At 50.3% G+C, this 27012-nt stretch overlaps 1 protein-coding gene across 1 annotated transcript; it reads right to left on the reverse strand.

Moving 5' to 3' along the window:
* Positions 1 to 149: 149 nt before the first annotated feature.
* On the reverse strand, positions 150 to 2518 carry LOC125941730 (uncharacterized). The gene has a single exon (XM_049659547.1). The coding sequence runs from the start codon at positions 2262 to 2264 to the stop codon at positions 150 to 152; it is 2115 nt and encodes a 704-aa protein (XP_049515504.1). The 5' UTR covers positions 2265 to 2518.
* Positions 2519 to 27012: the final 24494 nt, after the last annotated feature.

Genomic DNA, 27012 nt, shown 5'->3' on the forward strand with positions numbered 1-27012 from the left:
CAATGCGGGTAATCAAACAGCTCCTACTGCGTCTTCGCCATAAATATACTAAATTGTAGGTTATTGCGGCCCTTAAGCTTACCCGTTATTCCAGAGTGTTCCTCCATTCTAGTAGTAGTAGTAGTAGTAGACCTTTATTCAGCCCATTATTACAGGCCGAGCATCTCAACCGCCTGGGCGGCAAGTCTACGCTGTTCTTCTTCCCCTTCAGCGCCAAGCCAGTCGAGCCAGGTGGTGATGGAAAGGGAAGGGGGAGGATATGAATGCGATTGCTGAGCAGCGGGGCAGTGGAAAAGGCAATGAGCTAGGTCCGCATATGTAGAGGGGCAGTTTGGACAGCTGGGGTCGACTCGATAACGATAAAGAAACAGACGGGAGGGGGTAATCAATGCATTCATTTGGATATGCCGCAGAAGGCGAGCCTCCGGCACAGTGAGTGATGGATGAGGGGGAGGGTAGAGGCGCTTGTCGAGACGGAGCTGGAGGTATACTTCCTTGATGGTGCGGCGCAGGGAGAGTCTCCCACCGTCCTCCGAGGGCTTGGGCCAGGGGATCAACGGTGCCCGGTTAGAAGCGTCACGGGCGAGCTGATGGGCCAGCTCATTGCCGTTAATCCCTGAATGTCCAGGGACCCAGCGAAGGAAAACGGTGGAAGGCTGCAGTGCAGAGACAGCTCGTTCGACCTCCTGTTGGAGTGAATAGGGTAGTGTGCGGTTCTGTATGTGGTGGATGGCGGCTTGGGAATCGGAGTATATTGTGTACTCTGGGAGAGAGGGAAGGGATGCAAATGATTGTAGGGCATGGGCAATGGCAAGGACCTCGAGAGAGAGTGCATCCGGAGGGTGTAGGAACGGCCCGCTGGTGTGGGTTTCAGGTGCTGGGAGGTGGGGATGGTAGATAGCGTAGCCGCAGGAACCTCGAGGAGCCACGAAAGAGGCATCCGTGTAGGCTACTCCTTGGGTAGTAAAGGGGGGGACATGGTGCTGCGCTGCCGCGTGACGACGACCGGCATGCAAGACGGGAGACATATTGGACGGGAGGGGGAGGATACGAAGGTTGGGAGCCAGGGTGGATATAGGAGAGGTAAATGTGGAAACGGGAATGGGGGATATACCCGCCTGGGCAAGTAACCACTGACCCTGACGGGTAAGGGAAAGCCGGGCAACCTGGGAGTCACGGTGGAGAGAAAGAAGAGAACGGAGAGGATGGAAGAGGCCTGTGGCAAAGACCTTAGCAGTGGAGGTAGTAATAGGGAGATTGAGAGCTGCCTTGTAGAGGCCTAAGAGGGCGGTTTCAAGGGTGTTAAGTTGAGTGTTCGTGAAGGAAACGTAAGGTACAAAGTACAGGAACTTGTTGAGGGCGAGCGCATGGGCGACACGACACGCATGAGCCTCGTGGAGGCCTGAGCGCCGAGTGACCACACGCCGCAGGAGGTGAGTTACTGAGTGGCAGGTCGTTACAGCGTGGTGGAGGGCATGCGCATTCTTGGCTGCATGCAAAGGGAAGCCAAGAACTTTGCATTGGGAGACGATAGGAATGGGAGAGCCAGAAAGATGGAGGCAGATGAGGGCGTTGTGGGAGCGCTGATATGCGGAGTGGTTGAGAAGGAGAAGCTCGGATTTCTCCGGAGCAGGTGACAGACCAGCTGTGGTGAGAAAGGAGCCGATGAGATCTAGCCCACGTTGCAGGGTGTCCTGTACGTGGCCGGGAGAGCCAGACGAGCACCAGAGAGTGATGTCGTCGGCATAAAAGATGTGGTGGAGGTCAGGAATTTGGGCTAGCTGGGAGGCGAGAGGGGTCATAGCAATATTGAAAAGGGTAGGAGAGAGAACAGCACCTTGAGGAGTGCCACGGGTGAGGACGTGGGGGTCGGACAGGTGAGTGTCAACTCGAAAGCGAGCCACTCGGTTAGAGAGGAAGGAGCGGATATAAGAGTACAAGCGGTTGCCGCATCCCAGGGAGGAAAGTTGAGACAGGATGTGATCGTGGCACACACCGTCGAAGGCCTTGCGGACATCAACAGTCACAAGAGCGTGGATCTGGCTGGGAGTGGGCGAGAAGAAGGTATGCTGGAGGATCAGGAACATGTCCTGTGCACAGACGCGTCGTCGGAAGCCGATAAGAGAATGGGGGAACTCTCTCACCTCAAGAAAATCAGAGAGGCGAGTCAGAGCCATTCGCTCAAGGGTCTTGCCAACGCACGACGTCAGGGAGATAGGGCGAAGGTTAGAGAGGGAGGGAGGTTTGCCCGGCTTTGGAATCATAGAAATGAGGGAGGATGTCCAGGAGCTCGGCAGGCAGCCGCTGTCCCAGGCCTTATTGAAAGTCTGGAGAATGAATTCCTTGGCGTGGTCAGGAAGGTTTCGGAGTGTGGTGTATGTTATGGCGTCCTCACCGGGAGCGGAGCGAGAAGCATTAGAAGCCAGGGCAGCCTCGAGCTCCCGGAGAGTGAAAGGGCGGTCCAGGTCTGGGTTAGGATCGCCCGAGTAGGCTGGGTAGGAAGGTGTAAGAGGGGGCGGGAGATACAGAGAGGCGAGCTTGTCAAAGACCTCGGAGGGAGTCCCCTGAGTGAGGGCTTTGGCTAAAGTGGGAGCAAGGGCAGACTTAGTACCTAAGAGAGATTTAAAAAGAGACCATGTGGATCGCGAGTGCAATGCGGAGTCGAGGCCGTCGCAGAGCGTACTCCAACGAGCATACTCGAGGGATGCTCCGTGGGCGACTATCTCGGCCCGCAGAGCAGCAATCCGGGAGTAAAGTTGGGCATTTTGGGGTTGGGAGCGGAAGGAGCGTTGGAGACGTTTACGGCGACGCCATAAACGGAGAAAGTGGGGATCCGGGTCTGGGATCGGGTGACGTGAGCGAACGCGACGGCTACTGGCCGACACCGCTGCGGAGATGCACGACGTCCAGTCGTCGTAAGATTCAAAGGACACGGAAAGAAGATTAGTGCGAAATGCCTGCCAGTCAGTGTGAGTGACTTGGTGCCAGCGAGGGATGTGGGAAAGAGTGGTGGTAATATGAATGAGAAAGTGGTCACTGAGAAGGGTTTCGGCTGTGACCTGCCAGTGAAAGGAAAGGGCGCCCCGAGAGAAGGTAAGGTCGGGTGTCGTGGAGCGCTGTGAGAAAGTGCCCGCTCGAGTAGGGGAGCCAGGATTATTAAGAAGAGTGAGGTGGCGTTCCTGGGCAAGACAATGGAGAAGGCGGCCGGGTTTGAGGGTCTGGGGGTAGCCCCAGAGTGTGTGAGGAGCGTTGAAGTCGCCCCCAAGGAGGAGATGGGTGGTGGATGGAAGAGAATGAAGGAACTTGCCCAGGGCCGTGAATAAAGAGCATGTGACAGGGGGATTGTAGAAAGATATTAGGGTGAGTGAGATGCGGGACGAAGGTTGGTAATAGACCACACCAACTAAATATTTAAGGAGGCTAGAGGGGATGTCAAGTGGCTCGACGAGAACGTCGTTGCGCACATAAACGGACGCAAGCGGCGTCCCCGTCGTGGCAGTGGTAGGCGCGGTAGCCTGGGACGGTGCGGGCCGTCCGAGTCTCCTGGAGAAGGAGAAAATGGGGTAGGGAGGGGCGGGTGAGGAGATACTGATGGAGGGGGGTCTTATTATGGCGAAGGTTTCGGCAGTTCCACTGCACAATCTCGAAGTCCGTTCCACGCGCCATCTAAGATAGGGTAGTTGTTGAGGTGTTTGTGGGGGCGCGTCCCTTCTTTTTGGCTGGGGGGAGAGACTCCTGCAGGGAGTGCAGCATAAAGGTGAAGGATTCCAATTGCTTGGATTGCGCTTGGAGGGTGGTGAGAATCTGTATAATCGAAGTTTCTAGTTGAACCAAGCGACTGTGGTGTGCGGTGGTGGTGGTTTCGATCAAGTCAGCCAATGGGGCGACCTGGGCATTGGAGGACGGGGTTATGAGCGTAGAAATGTGCTCATTAAGCCTTGGTCAGCTGGGATGTTAGAGAGGAAGTGGTTGTCTGGAGGGTTTGTGTCAATGTGTGGATTTGCTGTTGTAATTCATGGGAGATGCGCTGTTGCTCGCGCTGGTGGCGCTCCAGCATTGTGAGCCGGAGATCGAAGGAGCGGCTCTGTTCAACCAAGGACGGAGAGGGTATAGTTGCGGAAGAAAGGGATGCCGATGCCGAGGACCCTTTCACTGTAGCAGCGTAGGATCCTGGTGGTGATGGGGTCGGAGGTGCGGGGGATTCATGATGAGCGGAGGAGGAGGCGGAGGAAGGGGTGGCCTGCGTGGCCCGGCGCAGAGCTGTGCGACGGAGAAACGCGGCTTTAGCACATTCGCGTTGCTTAGCAAGGAGGAAAGGGCAGGTGGGATCGAGAGAGGAATGAGTGTTTACTTGGCAGTGAATGCACCAGGGTTGGGCGCATACGTGAGCGGTAGAATCCGCGGGCAGAGGAGCAGCACAGCGGCGGCACTTGGCCGGAACGCTGTGTTGAGGGCATTGGTGGGCACGGTGTCCCAGAGCAAGACAACGAGTGCATGTGGGGGGTTTAGGCTTATGAGGACGGCATCGGAAAGCGACGCGTTTAAAATATACGAAGTGGGGGATGACGGTGCCAGCAAAGGTTATCAGCACCGATTCTGTGGTGCCCATCATACGAGCAGCGAGAATATCAGTCGTGAATGATTCAAGGTCATGCATGAGCTGAGCAGGAGTGAAGTGACTGCCGACGTTATGAATGACGCCTAGGCATGAGATGGGAGGATTAGGGGCATAAGTTTTGACGGATATTGGCTTACCGTTGAGCTGGAGATGCGTGAGAGAGAGAAGGAGGTGGGCGGTGAGAGGGGAATGCGTTTTCAGGAATACAAGACTCTGAGCTGGCTTGGCCTGAAGGGTGATCTCTGCACTGGTTTTGGAGGAGAGATGTGCGGCGGAGATGATTGCGGCGAGCAAGTCATATAGAGGCAGCTTGGGAGTGAGGGTACCGGGGGGAAGTTGGATTCCAACAGAGATGAGCTCGGTGCGGGGTCGGGCGGTGGAGGCAGGTTTACGGCTGGTACCGACGGTGCTCCAGGCGCTTTCCGGGGTTGGCGTATTATGGTTGTTTTCTGGGGACGCCGTGAAATCCATCTCTGCCGACGAGTCGTCAGCCTGGGACGCGGTGGGCGAAGGAAAATTGGGAGTATCATTGGCGGACATAGAGTTTGCATTGGCCAGCACGGGAGGCGTCGTAGATCCGGTGGAATCGGCAGCAAGAAGCGCGGCCGGCTGCGATGTAGATGACAGGCTGCAGCTCTTTGCATCAGGCGGCACTGCGGTTGGAACAGACCCGGCGGCCGCGGTGGTGGCGACGGGGAACGCACCTGGCTGCGACACAGCTGAGGGTCCGCAGCTCTTGGCGTCGCTTACTGCGTGGAACTTGGTCGTGGTAGACATTGCGGCGACGAACGCCGGCTGCGACGCGGCTGTCAACCCGGAGCTCTCAGCGTCGCTCACAGCTTTGAATGTGGCCGGAATTCTCACGGTGTCGTGCGCGGAGCTGAGGAACGCAGCCGGCTGAGACAGGGCAGCCGGCCTGGAACTGTTGACGTCGCTAGTGGCGTTGAGAGTTGACAAAGTAGGCATGGCGGTGCTGGCGGCGGGAGAAGAGGAGGCCGGCGGGCCATCGGTGAGTTGTGGCTGCAGGGGCTTGGTGAGACGCTGCATTCCAGAGGTCCAGGCGCGGCGTCTTAGGGTTAGCGCGGCGCCGCGCCGCTTCGGGTGTTTGGAGGGGCCTGGAGGGCCAGCTTGGCGTCGGACCGGGATGCGAATGGTGTCCACGTGTCTCCGAAGTCTTCGTGAAAAAATGGAGAGTAAATCCAGGTGCGGGCAAGGCCCTGGACCGGGCCAGGGGCAGTTGAAAACAGAGCTCGGTAGGTAGCCAGCTAAACAGTGCGGCGCCACCTAGTGGTCATCCTGTTCGCGATAAAATCTATATATATATATATATATATATATATATATATATATATATATATATATATATATATATATATATATATATATATATATATTGTAAAGGCTTTATTAGAGATCGGAGCAGCGCAGCGTCGACAGTCAAACGAGACGGCTTTCAAGCACGAGCGCCGTTGCGAGCAACAGCGCTGGACCCACTAGCGTCTGGCAGACTAGGGCTGGACCCACTAACGTCTCTCTTCGCTACAATTATCCCAGCAGTGATAAGGGAGCCGTCCGGCGACCTAACAGCTTGTCAGGATGACAGGATCGTAGTATGGCTTGAGGCGGTCGACGTGGACAATGTCTCGTCCACGACGGCGCTGGTCCGAAGACGGTTGAACTGGCTCGATAACAAAATTCACGGGAGATGCGCGTTCGACGACGCGGTAAGGGCCTTCATATTTCGGGAGTAGTTTCGATGAGAGGCCAGGGGTGGTGAACGGGACAGAGAGCCACACAAGCGCGCCAGGAAGCAAGGCGACCTCGGAGGTGGAGTCGCCGCGAGTGTTCTTCTGGCGCTCTTGGTCGTTGGAAGTAAAGGCACGTGCGAGGTCACGGCATTCTTCAGCATGCCGTGCTGTGGCAGAAATAGGTGAGCCCTCGGATGCATCCGGCCGGTAAGGTAATATTGTGTCGATGGTATGCGACGGGTGCCGACCGTATAGTAAGAAACAGGGCGAAAAGCCAGTGGTGCTCTGAGTAGCGGTGTTGTACGCGTAGGTGACGAAGGGCAGAATGGCGTCCCAGTTCGTGTGGTCGGAAGCGACGTACATTGAAAGCATGTCGCCGAGCGTGCGGTTGAAGCGTTCTGTGAGGCCTTTGGTTTGTGGGTGGTACGCCGTAGTTGTGCGATGAATCACGTGGCACTCGTTAAGAATGGCTTCAACCACTTCCGACAGGAAGACACGTCCGCGATCACTGATCAATTCCTGGGGTGGACCATGCCGCAGGATGAATCGGCGAAGCAGGAATGAGGCAGCATCGCGCGCTGTAGCTGCTGGGAAAGTGCCGGTTTCGGCGTATCGTGTGAGGTGATCTACTGCCACAATAGCCCAGCGGTTACCAGCCGATGTCAAGGAAAGTGGCCCATACAAATCAATTCCAACGCGCCCGAACGGCCGGGTAGGGCAGGGTAGAGGCTGCAGACCAGCCGGCGAGAGCTGGGGTGAAGATTTCCGGCGCTGGCAGTCGGGGCAGGAGCGAACGAACTGTTGAACGTACTTGTACATTCCTCGCCAGTAGTAGCGCTGTCGAAGGCGCTGGTAGGTTTTGAAAACTCCTGAGTGTGCGCACTGTGGATCGGTGTGAAAGGATGCGCAGATTTCGGAGCGCAGACTGCGAGGAACTACTAACAACCACTGGCGGCCGTCTGCGGCATAACTGCGTCGGTGAAGCAGGTTGTCGCGAACCGCGAAATGGCGAGCCTGACGACGCAACGTACGAGTGGTTGACTGGGGTGATGGGTCAGCAAGCAAGTATATAATCGAAGCAATCCACGGGTCCTTGCGCTGCTCGGAAGCGATAGTCTCAAGGTCGATTGTAGAAACAGCTAGCTGGGATAGTGAGTAGCAGGTATTGTCGTCAGGCAAGGGAGAGCGTGATAGGGCGTCGGCATCAGAATGTTGGCGTCCGTTGCGGTACAGCACGCGGATATCGTAGTCCTGCAGGCGAAGTGCCCAGCGGGCAAGACGACCGGAAGGATCCTTCAACGATGACAGCCAACATAGCGCATGGTGGTCGGTGACGACATCAAATGGGCGGCCATACAAGTAAGGCCGGAACTTAGTAAGAGCCCAGATGATCGCCAGACATTCTTTTTCCGTGACAGTGTAATTGGTCTCGGCTTTCGTAAGGGTGCGACTGGCATAGGCCACGACATATTCAGGAAAGCCAGGCTTGCGCTGCGCAAGGACAGCGCCGAGGCCAACACCGCTGGCATCTGTGTGTACTTCTGTAGAGGCCGTCGGGTCGTAGTGGCGCAAAATTGGGGGAGTCGTCAGCAAACGACGGAGATTTGCGAACGCTTCCTCGCACTCTGAAGACCACGAATGAAGGGGTCCGTTGCATCCAAGGAGCTTCGTCAGAGGTGATATGATGGCGGCGAAATTTCGAATGAAGCGTCGGAAGTAAGAACACAAACCGACGAAACTTCGCAGTTCTTTGATAGACGTAGGTTTAGAGAATTAAGCGACGGCACGAAGCTTGGCTGGATCGGGGAGAATTCCATCCTTGGAAACAACGTAACCCAGTATCGTCAGCTGCCGCGCTGCAAATCGGCACTTCTTTAAATTCAGTTGTAGGCCGGCGTTTCTCAAACACGTCAAAACACGCCGGAGGCGTTGAAGGTTCGTGGAGAAGTCCGGAGCAAAAACAACGACGTCATCAAGGTAGCACAAAGACGTGTGCCATTTCAAGCCGCGCAGAACGGTATCCATCATGCGCTCAAAAGTTGCTGGCGCATTACAAAGTCCAAACGGCATGACGTTAAATTCGTACAAGCCGTCGGGCGTGACAAAGGCTGTCTTCTGTCGATCGTCATCTGCCATAGGTACTTGCCAATACCCTGAGCGCAGATCGAGAGATGAAAAAAGTTCTGCTCCTTGTAGGCTGTCAATAGCATCGTCGATTCACGGAAGCGGGTAAACGTCCTTACGAGTGATCTTGTTGAGGCGCCGATAGTCCACACAGAACCGTACAGAACCGTCTTTCTTCGTAACAAGAACGACGGGAGATGCCCATGGACTGTGGGAAGGTCGGATCACTTCACGGCGGAGCATATCGGCCACTTGCTCATTTATCACGCGACGTTCTGTAGCCGATACACGATATGGTCGTTGCCGCAATGGCGATTGGGAGCCAGTATCGATGTGGTGCGTAACAGTTGACGTCCGGCCCAGGTAAGGTTGCCCGACGTCGAAAGAAGCACGAAATTCTTGTAGGAGGCACAGAAGCTGTGATCGCTGGCCCGGTGTAAGGCCATCGGCAACAGAAGAATCGAACACATCTATAGGCAATGGGCCAGACGTAGAAATCGAGCCGAGCGTACTGTAAGGGGCACAGTATGGGTCTTCGGGAACGTCCGTAATTTGTACGTCTGCGATAGCTTCGACACTGCCCAGACATTCTCCGTGGAGTAGCAACACAGGGTACGAGAACGGGTTACAAATAAATATAGCACTAGAGCCCTGTGTAATGTTCACCGTCGCAAAAGGTAGCAGGAGACCTTTTCGAGTGGAAAAGCGGCCAGACGGAGAAAGTAGTGCGACGGCGTCGGAGAGGCTGCTGCAGTACATAGAGACAATCACTGACGAGTTAGGAGGAACGGTGGTGTCGTGTCTGACGAGGAGTTTGTTCGGAAGCGAAGCATCGTCGGCGAGCGTCAAATCTGAGAGCGGCGACAGTTCTAGTTCGGCCCGTGCGCAATGAATGACGGCATTGTGGCGGGAGAGAAAATCCCAGCCGAGGATAACGTCATGGGAGCACGACGAAATTACAAATTCGATGGCGTATACAACGTCCTCAATCACAACACGAGCTGTGCACGCCGCTAACGGGTGAATACGCTGTGCGCCGGCTGTGCGGAGGAACAGTCCAGTAAGGGGCATCGTGACTTTCCGAATCAAGCGACAAAGTTTTACGTCCATAACTGATACGGCGGCTCCGGTGTCCACGAGTTCAGATGTGTGAACACCATCAACAAACACGTCTATCACATTCGTCGGGCTACCCTGAGGACTTTCGCGTTTCGCCGGCGTCGCAGCCCTTGCCTCGTGGGCTGCGACGATTAGTTTTCCCCTTCCCGAGCTGCGGGACGGGGCCGCATCGGTGATAGCGAGCGTTGGCGTGGAGAAGGTGAGCGGCGGGTATTGGGCGTTGGGCGGAACGTCAGTCACGATGCCGAAGGGTCGTCGTAATATGGGCGGGGAGAGCCGACCATACGACTCGGCGCAAATGTTGGAGCGCTAGGTGACTGCACGCGATTACAGTAGCGTGCGACGTGACCGGTAGCCGCACGCAAAACAGATAGGTCGGTTGTCAGATGTACGCCACCGATTCGCCGTGGTGGGCCCCGTCCATGTAGGAGGACGCGTTGGGCGGGGCGGCTGGTGATATGGTTGCATCGCGGGCTGTGGTCGGGGCACAGTCAAGACGTCGGCGTATGTGAGAGGCCCACCTTGAGGGAAGGGGTGGGGCCTGGCGACGACTTCCGCGTAGCTGAGTGGTGCAGCCAGAGGGATCTGTTGGTGCCTGGCGGCGACTTCAGCGTAGCGGAGAGGTGCGACCGCAGGAACATGGTGATGGCGCTCAGGCAAAAGCTGGTTGAGTTCGTGCGCGATGGTGTTGCGGAGCGGGGGCTCAAAACTTGACGTTGGCTCTTGTACTGGTGGTGGTTGTGCAAAGGCCATCAAGGAGAGCTGGCGTGCAATTTCCTCGCGCACGAAAGCCTTCATTTCTGCCATCAACGCTGACTGATCAGAAATGACCGTCAAGCCAGCGAGGTGTTCGTCGCGCGATGTAGGGCGACGGGTCAATGACCGCTGCCTGCGTAGCTCCTCGTAACTTTGGCACAGTGTAGTTATCTCGGCCACAGTGCGAGTATTTTTGGCAAGGAGCATGTTGAAGGCATCGCCTTCTATGCCTTTCATAACATTCCTGATCTTATCAGACTCCGACATGGTCACGTTGACTTTCTTGCATAAGTCCAGGATGTCTTCGATATAACTTGTGAAGGATTCGCCTGCTTGCTGAGCTCGTTCCCGCAAACGCTGTTCGGCGCGCAGCTTACGAACAGCAGGGCGACCAAAAACCTCGACAAAAGATGTCTTGAAGTCTGACCATGTCGGAAAATCCGTTTCATGGTTGTTGTACCATAAGCTGGCCACACCCGCGAGGTAGAATAGCACGTTGCTGAGCTTAGCTACTTCGTCCCATTTATTGTGGGCGCTTACCCGCTCGTAGGTCGTAAGCCAATCCTCAACGTCGGTGTCGTCCGCTCCTGTGAAGATAGCAGGGTCCCTGTGGCGCGGCACACCAGAGCACGGTGCCGGTGCAGGGGGAGGTACTTGATGGGAGGCTTCTTCAGGCATGGTCGACGGTACGGTGCGGGATCGAAGTTCCAGGTTGCAGGTTTTGAGGGCGCAGCACGCTCCACCAATTGTAAAGGGTTTATTAGAGATCGGAGCAGCGCAGCGTCGACAGTCAAACGAGACGGCTTTCAAGCACGAGCGCCGTTGCGAGCAAAAGCGCTGGACCCACTAGCGTCTGGCAGACTAGAGCTGGACCCACTAGCGTCTCTCTTCGCTACAATATGTATATTGGTTGGTTAGTATTTGACCTTAAAAACGAAGAACTATATATAGATATACACACTTCAGCGACACAACGACAAATCTCACCAAATGCACTTGTTCGGGATGTAGTTCAGGGATGCATGGTTCGGGGTGACTTCAGCTAACTACATTTTTTTTTGAAACCACAAAAGCACTGGTCAATTAATCAGCCCTACAAGGACAAGGACGAGGTACAGAATACGACAACACACAGCGCACACTCAGCATGTGAGGTCACCTATGCGAAACTACTACAGCCTCGCACATAAGTGCAGTAGGCGAGTCCCACTGCGTCACCGCTGCCGCAAAGCATACCAGTAGGTGGTATGCTTAGTGGGCTGAAGGACAACTACGGGAAGATGCGTGTTGTGTTTACAGCATAGGACAAATCCACTTAGCGCTCGAGATACAAAACGCATGAAGGTGAGGATAAAATTATTCTACAAAGGAGTGGGGCTGAGGACTTCCCTCTAATATTCACTGAAAAAAAAATCGACTAATGGCATTTGTCGATCCTCGGGATTCCCAATAACGTTCACTTGAAGTCAAGTACAGCGGGAGAGCAGTGAGAACTACTGTCATCATGGCGCCGGCAGGGTCGCTGCACATCGCTCTGAACGTGGTGAAATCTGCCTATTCGCTCGACAGTCGAGATTCACTGGTGCTGACATTTATTACGATACTAATTTCGAGCTGGATATACGAATGGTAAGCTCTATTTCCATGGCACAGAGCTGCGAAGTCATTGCAAAAAAATTTTTGAATGTATCATTACTGTTAAGGATATGGGCACGGCGTACTCAATTACACCCCGCACTTCGTCTTCGATCGACATCAGTAGTGAACATGAAGCAGGGCAGACCGACCAACCGCGAAGCGGAATAGAAAAAAAAAAAAAGATAGAGCGAACTTTCATTCCGATCCCATCCGTCACGAAGCTCGTTTCTCAATGTTTGCGCGCGCGCAGAGTCAATAGCTGATTTTAGAATCCCGCGCGCAAGTCCCATCCAAGAGCCAAGTGCGGCACGCCATCTCACCTTCTGCACTATATGAGCTCTGTGTGCACAGGCGACCGCGCAGGTGCACACCATAGTCCCAATGATGAGAGCAGCACTTCGTGGCACGCAGCCAAGGTCGATACACGCCACTTGGTTGGGAAATTTCGGCCCGAAGAACAGCCGTTGGACCTAGGCGGGAACGGGCCAACGGTCACGCTTCTAATTTCATGTTCGTTTCCGAGAACGCCCCGGACTATATGGCGAGTTATTCATCGGCGCCTCTTACGGAGATCAAGAGCCGTCCTAACTAACCTGAAGTTACCCGTTTGGCCGTCCGAATTTTCTGCGTTCATCCAGAAGTGTGTACAGGCAAGCATCAAAACGTGACGTCACGAAAGCGACGCGTCGCGGCCGTCACATCCCGTACAGACAAAACAAAAATGAAAAGAAGATAAGTACATTTGACTGATTCTATTTGTGCATAATTTTTGTTTCAGACATTCTTAATAGGCGTAGCCAATAATTTAAATGCTACTCGTTCCCGAAGTCGACAAACCTCAGTGAGCAACAGTACCAATATCCGATGTGCACCTCGGGACGAAGCGACACCCCCGGCGTTTTCTCGCGTTCCTCCCTTTTCATTCCTTAAGCCCCTTTCCGCAGCGTAGGGTAGCAAACCGGACGTTTGTTGGTTGACATGCCTGCCCTTCCGTATTTCTTTTCTTTCTCTTTCAAAAAGTCACTTCGTCAAACTTGTTGTTCCAAGCACCGAACAGCGAAGGAGAAGTGTCAACGTAGTCGACTGCTGCATTTTCTTTTTGTCTCCACAATGCCTATTGTTTAAAAAGAACAATGTATGTTTATGTACAGCCTGCAAAATCCCATACTCGCAGTTCACACGTATGCAAAAATAAATTGCAAAGGATATTCTATTCCAACGCTATTCCTTTTCACGCCTCGCCAGTTGTCCGAGCTGCGCTCCGCCCACGTTATCGACAGGATCAGCCGGCTGTGAACGGTGGTTGTTGGGAAAGGAATAGAGCAAACGGAACCTTTACAGTGCACCAGCCCGGTTACGTGCGTTTCAGTGTAAGAGACGCCACGCAGAACACGCGTCGACATATGAAAATTGCCTGTACGTGAAACTTACACAGACCATTATAGTTTCTGCAAACTGCCCTAGCTTTCTACCTTCATCTGTTCTTTCTTTCGCTCTCTCACTTTTGTCGCTATTCTATCCGGTATACTTCGGTCGATCACGAAAAAAAAGGAAAACAATATGGAGACGAAACAAATGCGAGAAAGAGGACAATTTGCTTGGAGTGTTAAATAGCGAGAAAAGTGATTTGACGCGGGTCCGAGCTACACGAATGAAGAGCTACTAGATATCACCGTAATTTTTTTTCTAGCAAAGATGCGATAATTGAGGCATATCTATGGGTTCAATGAACGGGTCCAAAGAGTAATAGTTAATCATCGCAGCGTTTCAACTGCGTTCCGACGTCTTCTGATACGCGTGAACAACGTGACGACGCCGTCGTTCTTCTTGCTATTCTATAGGTTGCGACGGCCGTTCTATGCAACACCGACGTACTCCGTTACTGTCAAGCCCTGGCAAGCCCTCCGACACCGTTGACAGAGTGGAACGGATCGTTGAAGCTTCCCTCTTCCTTTTGTCTTCTTTTTTGTGTGTGTGTGCATGCGAAGCTGACATTACGAAGCCTGCTCAGAGCGAAGGGCAAGCCGTGCCCCAGTTAGCTCGCTTTCGTTTTATTTCTTCATTTCTTAACTTTGAGCGAAGCACGATGAACTCCTCAGTGAGGTCCGTGGAAGTGGTGTGACCACGCGGAAAGACACAAGTGAAGTCATCCGTGTTCAATGAACTTGACGCTGCTGAACAGCTCAGCTCTATCGATGGTATGCAGCTATATCGGGGTCAACAAACTTCTTCGTTTTGATCGTTCGAAGGCATGACTTCGCGACCTCGGCATGAACTGGATATGCTTCAAGGGACTTATACCCCTGACACACGGGCAAAAGTAAAGTCCTTTGCAGGAAACCCCTTTTGCTACTCCGAAGGACCATCTGCAGAAAGGAGTTGCACCGATGACACACGGCAGCGCACTAGATTCTTTAGGTGGTTCCTCAAATGAACGCCGGAAAACAGGGGGAAAAAAAGCGCTGCTTGTTAAATCAGCAAGAGAGAAAACATTTACGAGAAGCTGCGCATGTAGATTACATTTAGTAATTGTACAACCTAAAAACATTTTTCCCATCTTTGATGGCTTATAATGCGCTTATTCGGAATCAACATAGCGGCGCTAGCGACGTGGTGCGAGCGTTTGAGAAGCATAGCTAGAGTAAATCTTCACTGTTTGACAAATGAATCACATTACCGCTAAAGATTAATACATTTTCCAAGGTAAAAAGATACTTACGGGGCACCGAAGTCATGTAAAATGTTTTCGTCTATTGATGAGTTGTGCACGCTGTATGCGAGAGTACACCTTTCCGCTCGAAAAGTAGATGCCCGATCTTCTTTCCCGCAAAGGAACTTTGCCGGAAGGGAGATACTCCTTTGTCGTGTGTCACTGCGCTTAAACACCTTTCCGGTAGATGTCCCCTTACCTAATGGACTTTAGAGTGCCCTTGTGTCAGGGGTATTACACTTGCTTTGCAAGGGACCGCTCATTGTTGCCGAAGCATCACTTGAGATGCTGCCTGCAGATCGCGGTGTAATATCGGATGAAACCTGTTCGCTACCATTAAATGCCATCACAATGACAAGCTGGCTATCACCCGCAGCTATAATGAGTCCACCGATGGCGGGTGACACAACGCCGATGGTACATCCAAAAGGGAAAGTATGCGGACCATGAGCTTGCCGAAGGAGCTGAAATTTCTTCGTAATTGTGACATACAAACTGAAACTGACGAGTGCACTGGGAAGTTCGCAATGCCAAGTTGGGAGTGCCATCCTGCCATGCCAGTTACTTTCATAGACGCAGAATAAAATCGCCTTTATTGCGGAACCCCTGGTCCGTGTTCTTTTGCTGGGGAGAGTAAATTGGAAATGCATTCAACCAACGCTGAGAGAGCCCTAACAATTTTAAACAGAGTGAACCCTCCCCTCGTAACCGCCACCGTCTCAGCAACTTCTCAGCCTCGCACGTACTGGCTAAGCCACGCTACGTTACGCGTGCGGGTTTCTTTCACGTGCAGAGCTGGCAGGCGGCAGAAACGGTATCGCTAGCGACTCGCTGAAACTCTCGGATCGCACTGCCAATAACACACAGTGTTGGAAGTCTGGTTCCCACGCGCTTGCTCCGTGGCCAAGCACAATTTTCCTGACGAAACGTGGGGAAAAGAACAATGGAAGACGGAGTAATCAACGCCTTACGCTAACTAAAGGGCAAAGGACCCTGCTTGCGAGGCATGTGAGAAGAGGTCGCACGAATAACGAGTCGTGGCGTGGGCCACATATACCGGCGGCGGTGGAAACGCGCCTTGGAGGTAATTGCATTACACGCAACCAATTTCGTTAAACAGCTTTCCCAATTAACGAACGTCTCGCCGCCTGGGCCCGTTTCAGAGGACGTGGCAGCTGCAGAAATCTGCCTTTCGCGAGAGCCTGGATTATAAGACACAGCGGCGGCAATTTACTCCCCTGCTATATGGGAATGTAGCCAGGCGTGCGACAGTCTCAACCACCGCTTCGATTCGCGCCATTATTATTATTATTTTATTTTGGTTTCACGAAGCGCGAATACAACAGGGTTTAGGTTATTCCGAGGCATACGCAGCTTCGCATACTTAATTAGCGCGCGATAGATATTTGGCGCGTTAATTAAGACCCCACAGGGGCTCTACTGCAAATGATGGTGGAGTGCTGTTCCTTGTTTCTTCTTTTTTTGCGCGTTACGCACTGTGCAGCAGTAAATGTGCTTTTTTTTCTGTAGACTACACTGACCGGACTAACAACAAGCGCGCCATGTGGCATATGACGCCATTGTCGCGTAAACTGATTTTTTTTTCTTTGTTCTGACCATGTTGTTACCACTCAGTTCAGTAAACTCAGAAAGAAAGAAGCAACGCTGTAAGGAGCTGCCTATTATGCTCAACGTCATAAAAAATAAAAAAAGCTGCAGTTAAATGTTGAAGAATGGCTAAGTACGAAATGTACATAACTTAATTATATAACATGTACGCAGATAAAAGGCCTCCTGAAGACGTTTTCGTCAAAAAAATCGAGAAATATTATTTATTTATTTTCAAAGCTGTTGCTCTCAATTGAAAGCATAACAGGTGAGCCTGACAATGAAACTAAGTCAAACGGCAAGAATTGATCCACCAGTGGGCAATAATGCAATCAAGTGCAAAAAACGTAAACGCAAAGAGAAAAAAAAAAGAACGACAGAAATTTGTTGATGCGCAAATGAATGTCCCAATTAGTAACAAACAATGGTTACATAATTAGAGACTATACATCTGCGCACTCATTTACTTTCGCAAAATATAACTGTACTCGAATTCACGGAGGGAAGATGCGGCATTGGCATAAGAAAGCGATTATGTGAAGAAGGAGAGAGAATAAGCTAGCAACCATAGTTCCTAGGCTCAGCGACAAATAATCTTGAAACGAAGCATGTCCGGAGGGTACTGCGTGGAATCATCCCCATGTCGTCTTAAATAGAACTGCTTCGAACTTCAAGAAAAACTTAAACTGCCCGTGTCCTTCTTTTGAATACTTTAATCGGAAACACTAGTCTTGAAGTACGCTGTTAACAGAAAGTGGAGTTCCCGAATCGACAGCAGCGCCTTATAATAATTGAGAAAAGCCGAGCACCGGCCAATGGAGGTTCAGATGGTGGGCAGATACTGTGCAAGCTGCTTATAGAAATCCTACGGAGTTCTTCGCTTTCCCAGATTTTTTTACTTTCCCTGTAAATAATTTATAAGCAAATGTTCAATAATAAACTATACGAACACTTATCACTGTGTGTATCATAATAATCACCAGTACCTCTAGCAGCATGTCAGCTGATCAGCCAGGTTAACATCTCCAGCATATCATAAAGGCTTGTATCTCTCTCACTCTCTAAATAGGTCAAAACCTATGCAGTTTTAAGACCTGTCAATATAGAAATTTGATTAACTATAACAACGTTTACATGTGAGTGGTCTTACGAAGTCTTATATACATTATCTGGAAAAGCAGTAAATATAGTCGTGTCCTTCTCTTCAATACTTAAGAGGAATCACCAGTCTTGAAGGATGTTGTTACGAGAATTACTAAATGAAAAATAAAGATGTATAAATGTTGATGGTTGTGCATTTCTTAACAGTATTGGCGTACTTTATTATTGATAATCATGAAAACATATAAAGACGGAGTATCGATTGAACTTTCTCTCTCTCCCTCTCTCACACTTATACTAGCTAAGCGAAGTCTCTTGTTAAATATTAAGAGTGCGAATGCAAGAGGTAAGCGAAAGATAGGGAAGAAAATAACGACCGACCCTGATCCTCTATCCAGCCCTGAGTCACTTACTCCTGTGGGCGGTTAACTTGAGGAAGTTGTTTTCGCACTCGAAGCTTCTGTAACTGTCTTGCACAAAACTTCTAGTTCTTACTGAAAACCACATCTTCGATTTCCTTCGAATTTCATGCCGCACGTTTCTGCCATCCCGCAAGACATTTCCTAGGCATCAACAGCAACAAAACAAATACGCAAATGAAAGAATCACGAGTGGTACCATTGCCCCTAGAACGATTCGTTCCTTGAAGAACGTTATTGTCGCCAGAGAGAACACCAACGGCTTTCTACTCTCCCCCCCCCCTTCCTTCCTTCCTTCCTTTCTTTTCAACCCTTAACCCCCTTCAGGCTGAGTGGGGTAGCAAACTGGATGAACAGACTGGGTGACCTCCCTGCCTTAATTCCCTTCCCCATTTGTCTCGCTCTCTATCTCTCTCTTATTATTATTATTATCTACATCCTCAGCTGGCTCCTTTCGCAACAGCTTACATCCGAAGGCTTAATACTTCATGATTAATGTTTCTCTAGATCAAACTGGGCTCAACCAGGGCAAACTGCAGCAATCTTCCTCCTTGCCCCTTCTCAACGAACTTGCAACAAAAAAAAAAAGAAATGGAGAAAAAGGCGACAAAGAAAGGACATTAGCGTGACAGAGCAGCCGCGCGTGGTCGCGCGCAATCCAGTGGCGCAAGCTTGTAGTCCTACAACAGCAACAGCACCGCCACCCCGTCCGCCAAGTTGACACACGTGCCTTGACCACCCGCCAGCCGGGGCATTATTTTGACAGCGGCAGCGTTGCCGAGCAAACACTCGCTTCGGAGCATCAATGTCGGCGGCAGACGCCTGCAAACGGACAACTCGACTTCGCTTTCTTTCCCTTCCTGGCCCTTAACCCTCCGTCACTGCCGCTGGATTAACGAAATGAAAGAAAAACTCGTTCTCCCCTGTCGCCAACGCGGAGAGACGGTACTGTGACCAGCCGGCTGCTTTTATTTCTTTCGGCCAGTAGCCTGCCCTCGTACGGATGCCTCGGCTTCACGAGCCATCGAGACTGTGTGCTGAAGTCTTCACGGTAAACAATAAATCCCCGATGAGTGCGTCCAACCTGGAGGCCTTTGTCGACATTGCCAGAAATCCGAGCTTGTTGGGGCGAATCATATTGTTCTTTCTGTACGGAGCCTGAGTAAAAAGCAAAGAGGAGATTAAGGGGAGGCCGTGCAGGGTTGTAAGGAAAAAAAATGAGCTTATGCTTTTCATACTAAAAGCGTCAAATAATTTCTCGCTAGGTTAACACGCCTCATTACGCGTGCGTTGTATTCTTGCTGTGTCATCTGCACCTGTCTTTATTTAGAGCGCAGAGTGACAAGATTGTGGCCAATCTATACATCACTAGTTGATATCGAAGGCTCATTGGGTCGGGAAAGCGAAAATATGGATTCACCTGGCAAAAAGTTCGGCTGCGCGTGCCACAATGGTATCAAAGCTCAGCAAGGCCAACACTATTCGGGCGAATGTTTAAAACATCATCGTCGCAGACAGCGCAGATTGAACGTGAACGCCGAGTGTCCGTCGAGTGTATTTCGTGTGAATGCCTGTTAGCGCTAACCTTCAACGATGAAGGATCGCTCTACCGTATTCATCATAGTTTGAACAGAAAGCTAAATAAAGGGCAACGTACGCGGCAGTCGAGCGAGCCATATTCACAGTTCATTATTCGATAATGGGAAACCAAGCCAGCGTTCAGTTCAGAGCAGTCCATCTTCCTTTTATGGGAGGTAGCCTGTGGATACAAGCAGACAGAAAAGGAGTGGTAAGAATGAAGAGGGAAAAAGTGCAACTGCCAAGCGCTGAGAGCCCACACCTAGCGTGGCACCTTGGTCGATATATGCAGAAAGCCTTTTCCAACTTGGAACGGTGCGGCGCGTTGAGGGGCAATATGTTCCCGAAGAGGTGAATTGGTTCCTGCAGAGGGCGCTCATTGTGATGCCGGCTCGCTGGCTGGCGAGTTGGACCTCTCTCAATCTTGTCCTGACGCGGACTCGCACGTGATGGCCGGTCAATAAAATCCTAAATGGCGTAGGTGGCACCGTTTGGCGTGGTGCTGCCGTTATGTGTCGGACATGTGAACTTTGAGTTGGGCAGGGTTTTCGGAACGGAGAACAAGAGACACAGCCGGTGAAACCACCTTTTTTATATAATTTTGTTTGTATTACTACACATCTCCTGAAATCTTTTTGACTGGTGGATTCTCAAAACAGCAACTGTTTTGGCTACTTGCTTCTTACGAAACGCGGCCCTTGTTCTGATCGTATAGTATAAATCGCAGATATTTTAGTGGCTCAACTGTAAATAATGAAAGGATTACAAGACAATAACCATGGCGCCCTGGTCTTCTCCTTTTTTTTTTACTCTCTCTCTCTCTCTATCTTTATTTTATTATTTTTTTTTTGTCCTCTACAACACGATTTGCTCGTAAACTCACTTTATCCATCAACCAACTAGCTCACCTCAGGATTACTCTAATGGCCATCTAATGTTAGATGGCCTTTCTTTCTTTCTTTCTTTCTTTCTTTCTTTCTTTCTTCTTTCTTTCTTTCTTTCTTTCTTTCTTTCTTTCTTTCTATCTTTCTTTCTTTCTTTCTTTCTTTCTTTCAGAATAATACAAAACATTTTCCTCTCCTCTGCGCACACTCTTTCCATTACCACTTATAGTACAACGGCAAAATGCTGAGTTGTTCTGCCTCCTGTTAGCAAAACTCATATTTCTTCGTAAAACTGACTGTAGGGCTATACAGTTGGTTCATAGCTGAGAAACCGATCATTACCTGAAAACAGGACAAAAGAGACGACTTGTCAAGTGTCTGATCGTCTTTCCTGTGTTCGTTTTGTCCTCGGTCTCTTAGTTATACCCCTGGCCTCCGAGATTATACTGACGCAAGTTTGCGCGTTGCGATCTCAGAGGCCTCGCTATAACCAAATATTTCGTCATAATGTATTGAAGACATGGAGTAGTTTACAAACACGAAGACTGGTATTTATGACCTGTTAACACGGAAACATAAATACAAAGGGTGGACTCATTCCCTTTTCCTTCAGCTCTTGGTTTTCTTTTTTCTTCTCATAGCCGCATGGGTTCCGTCTCTAACAACTAGTGTTGCCTAGAACGACAGAAAGCTGAGCTAGTTGGTAAGGATTCATAATGCAAAAAAGGTAAGGCGTGCAGACACGGACACAAGAGAAGATAAGTCGGCGTTCGTGTCGTCCACTTCTCTCTTGTGTCCGTGTCCTGCACGCCTTACCTTTTTTTTTTTTTTGCATTATGGTGTTGCCTGTTATGCGACCCGCATGAAATGCGATCCGGCGCGAAGCAACGATTCTATCTAGATGCAGATCCGTAAGACACATTTTGACCAAGATGCTCTACTCTCTTGGAGTGTATTCTGAACTTTTAAAAAGAAAGAAGATACCCTTGCTGTATACCAAGCACCAAACAAGATAAGAAACTTTAGGGCAGCATTCTCTAGAATACGCGTGCTCTTTACACTGATGCGGTAAATTGACACTTTTCTTGTCTGTTTTTTTTAATTTAGGAAGAGAGAGTTTATACGAGGGAGGCCTGCTAACTCGAAGCAACTGATTACGTTACTGCGTCCTTGTCGTCGTTGCTATCGTTATCATTGCCATTGTCGTTTATAAACTAAAAACGTATGAGAACGTTGAGTATTTAATAACCAACTATCCCAGTGCGCGAACACGAAACGAACGATACTCATACAGGACTTGGATTTTTGGCACAAAAAGTAAGAGCTTATTGCTATGATTTCGTACTCAGCTTATTGGCACAACAAATAAGAGCTTATTGCTATTATTTCGTAATTGGCTTTCTGGCGCAAGATATGCGAGCTTATTGCCATGACTTCGCACCTACTTTAATTGTGCATTTTACTGCTACAAGCTCGAATTTTGTAATTAATTTTGCTGCTGCATCGATACATTTATGGCTCCTCGTTTCAAGCTGGCCGATATATCCTCGCAAACTCTGCAACTCTTCACCTCACCTTGTTTTATAGCCAGAACATGCATCCCAACAGATGGAAACGAATGCGAGCTCGACTACGAAAACTCGTCGCGCATGAAATGGTTCCCGGCTGACCCCAATCAATGTAAAATTGAACTCGAACGCAAGCGGTCTTGTGACTGCGGCTTCCAAACTAATCGTAAACATGACTTACAGTGCATACATAGACAAATGGACAGCAAGTATTAAGAAATACAAGCACTTGTGTTTCGTCATACTTCCTGATCGTAAACACTCGAACGATAGCGTAATTGTACGCACCTTCCAACTGGTTTGCTTTGCGCACTCTCCCGTACTTCATTTGTGCACACCAACACAGAACAGTATGTTTATTTCCTAGTAATAGCGTATACAGCGCGAGTCTCCATGCATCACAGACGTCTCGGCTGAAGAAAACGAGCCCAGCTGGATAATGGGCCTGCAGTCAGCAGTGAGCCACAGCCGGTCTCGCGCCCGAGTTTTGCATAACAAAGGCAAATAAGTTCGCGCCACGCTCTGTGCCCCCACGGCTGCGTGGTGGCGCAGAGCATTCGTCCAGCCGGCGCCAACAGCGTGAGCTGTCGCGGAGAAAAACGAGAACTCGCAATTAGAGACGCGAAAGCGGCGCGGCGCGTAATAGGATCAGGAATTATTAATATCCCTCCTCTCTCCCACAGACACTCCCTCCGCGGCTTCGGTATAGCGCAGGCAATTACGGTTACGGTTACGCGTGGTTGCCTTTTTTTTTTTTTCATTACCTTTAAACCACTCGCTTTGCAGCGGTAAACTTTTCGCACTCGCCACACCTCGAACCTCGGAGTAAGCTATACGTAGTCGGCGTGAGAAAGGAGGAGGGTGTTTGAAGAAAAGAGCGCGTTCATTAAATACAAACTGACAGACAGCTGTAATATCGCGCCGTTTTTTTTTTTTTTTTTTCAGGCACCAGCCGTAGCAGGTTTGCGTCGCTTTAATTGTTTCCAGCGAGCTGTAGGCGCCATGTGGCCAGGAAACGGTGATCATTCAACAGTCACAACTAGCTAATTTGCGAGCCTCTTTCCAGAAACCGGAACTCATCACACTACGCGTTCGAGACCATCCTGCCTCGATTACCTACTATGCAAGACAATCGGTAGTGGGCATGCAGGCTGCACGACAGCAATAAGCTGTTGTTTTCATTTGGCCACTCAACTTTATATGCAGTTCAAACTACCAGCCTGAATTGATTGATTGATTGATTGATTGATTGATTGATTGATTGATTGATTGAATAATTGATTATTTGATTGCTTGATTGATTTATTGATTGATGTTAACAGCTATACTAGAGTTCCTCCAAACACATGGAAGGACTCTGGCTATACTAACCCGCTCACAACGAAAGGCTTAGACTATATACGTATACAGCGTTGGACGTTTCATCAAAGCCACAGGGTGCGTTGTGAAAAGAACTCTGCCGCGACGGTTCACTCGACGTAGCGGATAGGAAACACTTTGGAGTTGACCTGAGCTTAGCGAGCAACTTGCCCACGAGAAATCGCCCATCGTGGAGACGCGAGCAGCACCCCGACGAACTAACTTCCTTGTTTCCGTTCCGTTCACAGCGCCGGATGCACTCGGCAATGACTGTCCCATTGCCGCGACTTCCTTTTGCCGTATATTGCCGTGTAACGCAGAGAAGGATAAACTACAATTTCCCGCTGTCCACGAGGATAACCACTGAAGCGCAGGCAGACTATACGTGCCGTAAAAGGAACAAAAAAAAATCGTTAACCGCCCCGTCTGCATCGGTCTGTCGCTTTTCCTGTGAGCTTCTGCGCTCGCTTGAGGACAGCTTCATCCCAGTGCCGGATGGGAAATGGAATGAGTGCCTTTTCCGGTCGGCGTTCCTGTCCCTCGGTGTGCTTAGGCCGGGTGAGAAGACAAACAGAGACGCTTGACACACTGTGAGGCCTTCGAGGGCCCGGAAGAAAGGACTCGCCGATTGTTTACCCGTCACCCTCGTTGGACCGCACTCTGATGATCTAAAGACCCAGAGGACATCGAGGCAACAGAGCGGAGATTCAAACCAGAGACCACTTGCGGACGCGGCCTCGTAGGCAACCTGCACCAGAAAACGTCCTTATACACAGCGAGAGGAAAAGCAGGGTTGTTGGCTCTTTCTTCTTTTTTTTTTATCATTCTATTTGTAACCAGCACTTTTTTCTTTTTTCTTCTTCATCTTCTTAGGCGACAGGCTTCTTCGTTTTGTGTCTCTCATTCTAGGGTCGCACGAGCAATGGGTTGAGTGTGCTTTATATCCTCTTTTTCTTTCTTTGGACGTCATTGCTGCCATCTTTTTATGTTTGGTGATATTATTACTTTAACTTTATTAACGGCACCCAACAACGACCTCTACATTTCTTGCCTTGTGTGTCAGCGCGTATGAGAGTCTCAATTACAGGCTTGTGGAAATGCGACCAATGTTTCGGCAAACTTGATAAAACGCAGCGAACAACAACCGGGCATGTCACTGAGACATGCCAACAGAGTCAAAAGTATTTGAAGTACACGTAAAAATAAGAAAGAGAAGGGCCCAAGAGAAACAAAACTTCGCCGGCGAATAACGTACAAAAGAAGAGAGAAAAAGTAAGACACAAGTGATGTGAAGGCATCCCGGAGGCTCGAACACGAAGCCGCAAAAAAGGAAACGTTATTCTCGCGATTGCGGGACAGATGTAAGCGGGCGACGTTCGCAAATCTGATTACCCGGCACACTAGGACTTCGAGAGTGTGGCATTGGTGGCAGCATTCCAGCCTTTCGCTTCGGAGCGGTTCACCCGATCTCTTCGTTTGCTACTTTTTTTTTCTTCACTCTGTTTCTTTCTATTTTTTCCTTCGAGAGCATCTTCAGACTGGACTCGTGTCGGGAACGCTCGGTAAACAAAGTCCAGCAAGGAGAATGTGCTATCCCGATCTTAACTGACATTCACGCTTTCTCTTCGGCGGCGATTCCTGCATTTACCGCGTTAATAGGCGCAGTGCTGTCCCATAACTTACCTCCTTAAGGGGGAAGAAAAATCAGTTAGGGGCAACAAGAGCGAGGCGGTTGACTCTAACTCTGGCTACGGAAGCAGACTTTCGAGTGTAAGGGCTGCCCTTGCTAGCTCGGCACCGAGAGAACTCCAGGAATGCGACGCCGCCAGAATTAGATTGCAGTTGACCTCCTTTGAAGATCACCTAATGTCCCAATGAGAAATACTTTAGAAAAAAAAAAGAGGTGTTCGGACATCAGTTTCCTTTCTATCTTATTATATCTTTCCGCACGTGTAATGAAGCTGTCGCAGGCTTTTCTATCCCAAACTCCCCATCCTGCCCACTTCCGTCCCTCCTAATCAACGCACGGGCATAATTACATTACTAGTGCCGCAACACTTCACAAGTAGATAGATATATAGATACGAGGGTTCTGCAGTCTTTGGCCTGTATATTTCTGTATCTATTTATACCTGTATACCGTACATCTCGTGCAGCTTCTATATCTGGAGCAAGCAAACGAATATAAGAACTTTGCTGGGCGCACACTTCTACAGATCGCAGAGTTCCAGGAGACACGACAAACTCTTTCTCAGAGTCACACACTCAGCGCTTTCTCGGATTCATCGCCCAGCACTCTTTCCGGGCAGATAGCACATCACGCAGAAACGCAGTAAGCGCAGAGTGAGTACTGAAAGCAATACGTACATAACATATATATCCCCGCACGGTGATTTCCGACTCAATTCTCTTCTCCCTAATGAGCTGCTTATGACTTGCTCGAAAGAAGTTATCTTCACACACTGTAGGCATTCTAGCAGCTAGACTCCTGTATCGGTAATTAATGGCTCCGGCGCATTGTTCCGTTATCGGCAGTGCGCACCCGCAACGAGACATTGAGAATAAAAAAAAAAAAAAAAAGCTAGAGCGAAAGACAAGTTACGACGAAACCGGTTCCCACCAGGCGGCGCCTGCATAATACCGCGTTCATTACGGTCTCGCTCGGACGATAGAAACGTGCGACTTCCGAGCCCTTCCTCTCTTCGCTACCTTTCAACCGCAGTACCTGCCCCGTCGCGAAGGGCGCGCTGACATGCTGATTGATGAGCACGGGCCACAGCTATCGCCTGCCGAGGACAGCGGACACGCCGGCGGCTACCAAGGCAATTGAGGATCGCGTGGCCCCACCCTAATTTTCGCGAAATAAATAAAAACAACGGACGGCGGTGGAGGGTGCAGGGAAGTGCGGTCGGCCATTGCGGCCCATGCTGGTCTGGGACACGCCCCTTCTACATGGCGACAGAACCGACGCAGACGTGCCCGTGCGTTTTAGGCGTTGCAGGTACAGCATGAGTGCCTGAGAGCGTGGTCCACTCGTATGCGTGCGCGTGTCCATGCATGACGTGCTTCAATAAGCGTGAGAGGGAGGGAGAGTGCGTATATGCTCGCGTGCGTCTACGAAGACAAGGAAAGTATTACGTATACCGATTTTATTCCAATTATATTCCTTTTCGCGCTTTTTCAATGATCCGAGCCGCGCTCCGCCTACGTTTTCTCCGGGATCAGCAGGTTGTGAACGGGGGAGGATAAGAAAGACGAGAGGAAGGAATACATACATAATACCGGCACAATTATTCCAAGATAACACACCAACATCTAATGTACGCCAACAAGAAAGGAAAAAAAATAGAATCACCAGCCCTTCCCCTGTCGAGAAATGGAAATAAGCGAAGCTTGTCGTGTGTGTACCTGACCTACTACTTCCCTTCCCTTTCCCACTATACTTTTCCTTCCTTTCGTACTACTTATCCTTCCCTTTCCTTCTACTTTTGCTTCCCTTCCGTGCAACTTTTCCTTCCGTTGTGTTGTACGATTCTCTGTCGTTTGCGTTCGATGTCTCGAGTTTGCTGGGCGGCGTGGTTAGCAGCATTCGCCCGCCATTGCCGCTTGCGATTCATCGAAATTTGCTTCAAAATTAAATTTGTCCGTCACGTAAGACAATGAATGGCTCATACCCCCGTCAACGTGGCCTCCCCATTACGACGACAGAAGAGAAGTGAATGAAATTCTACGCTGGAATGATGAGTGGCAAAGAGCCAGCTGCGGAAGAAGACGACGACGCT

Source organism: Dermacentor silvarum, unplaced genomic scaffold (assembly GCF_013339745.2).
Source record: "Dermacentor silvarum isolate Dsil-2018 unplaced genomic scaffold, BIME_Dsil_1.4 Seq147, whole genome shotgun sequence".
NCBI classification, from domain to species: domain Eukaryota; kingdom Metazoa; phylum Arthropoda; class Arachnida; order Ixodida; family Ixodidae; genus Dermacentor; species Dermacentor silvarum.

Coding starts and splice junctions, on each gene's coding strand:
- LOC125941730 (XM_049659547.1), bottom strand. CDS start 2,264: ATGATTCCAAAGCCGGGCAAACCTCCCTCCCTCTCTAACCTTCGCCCT.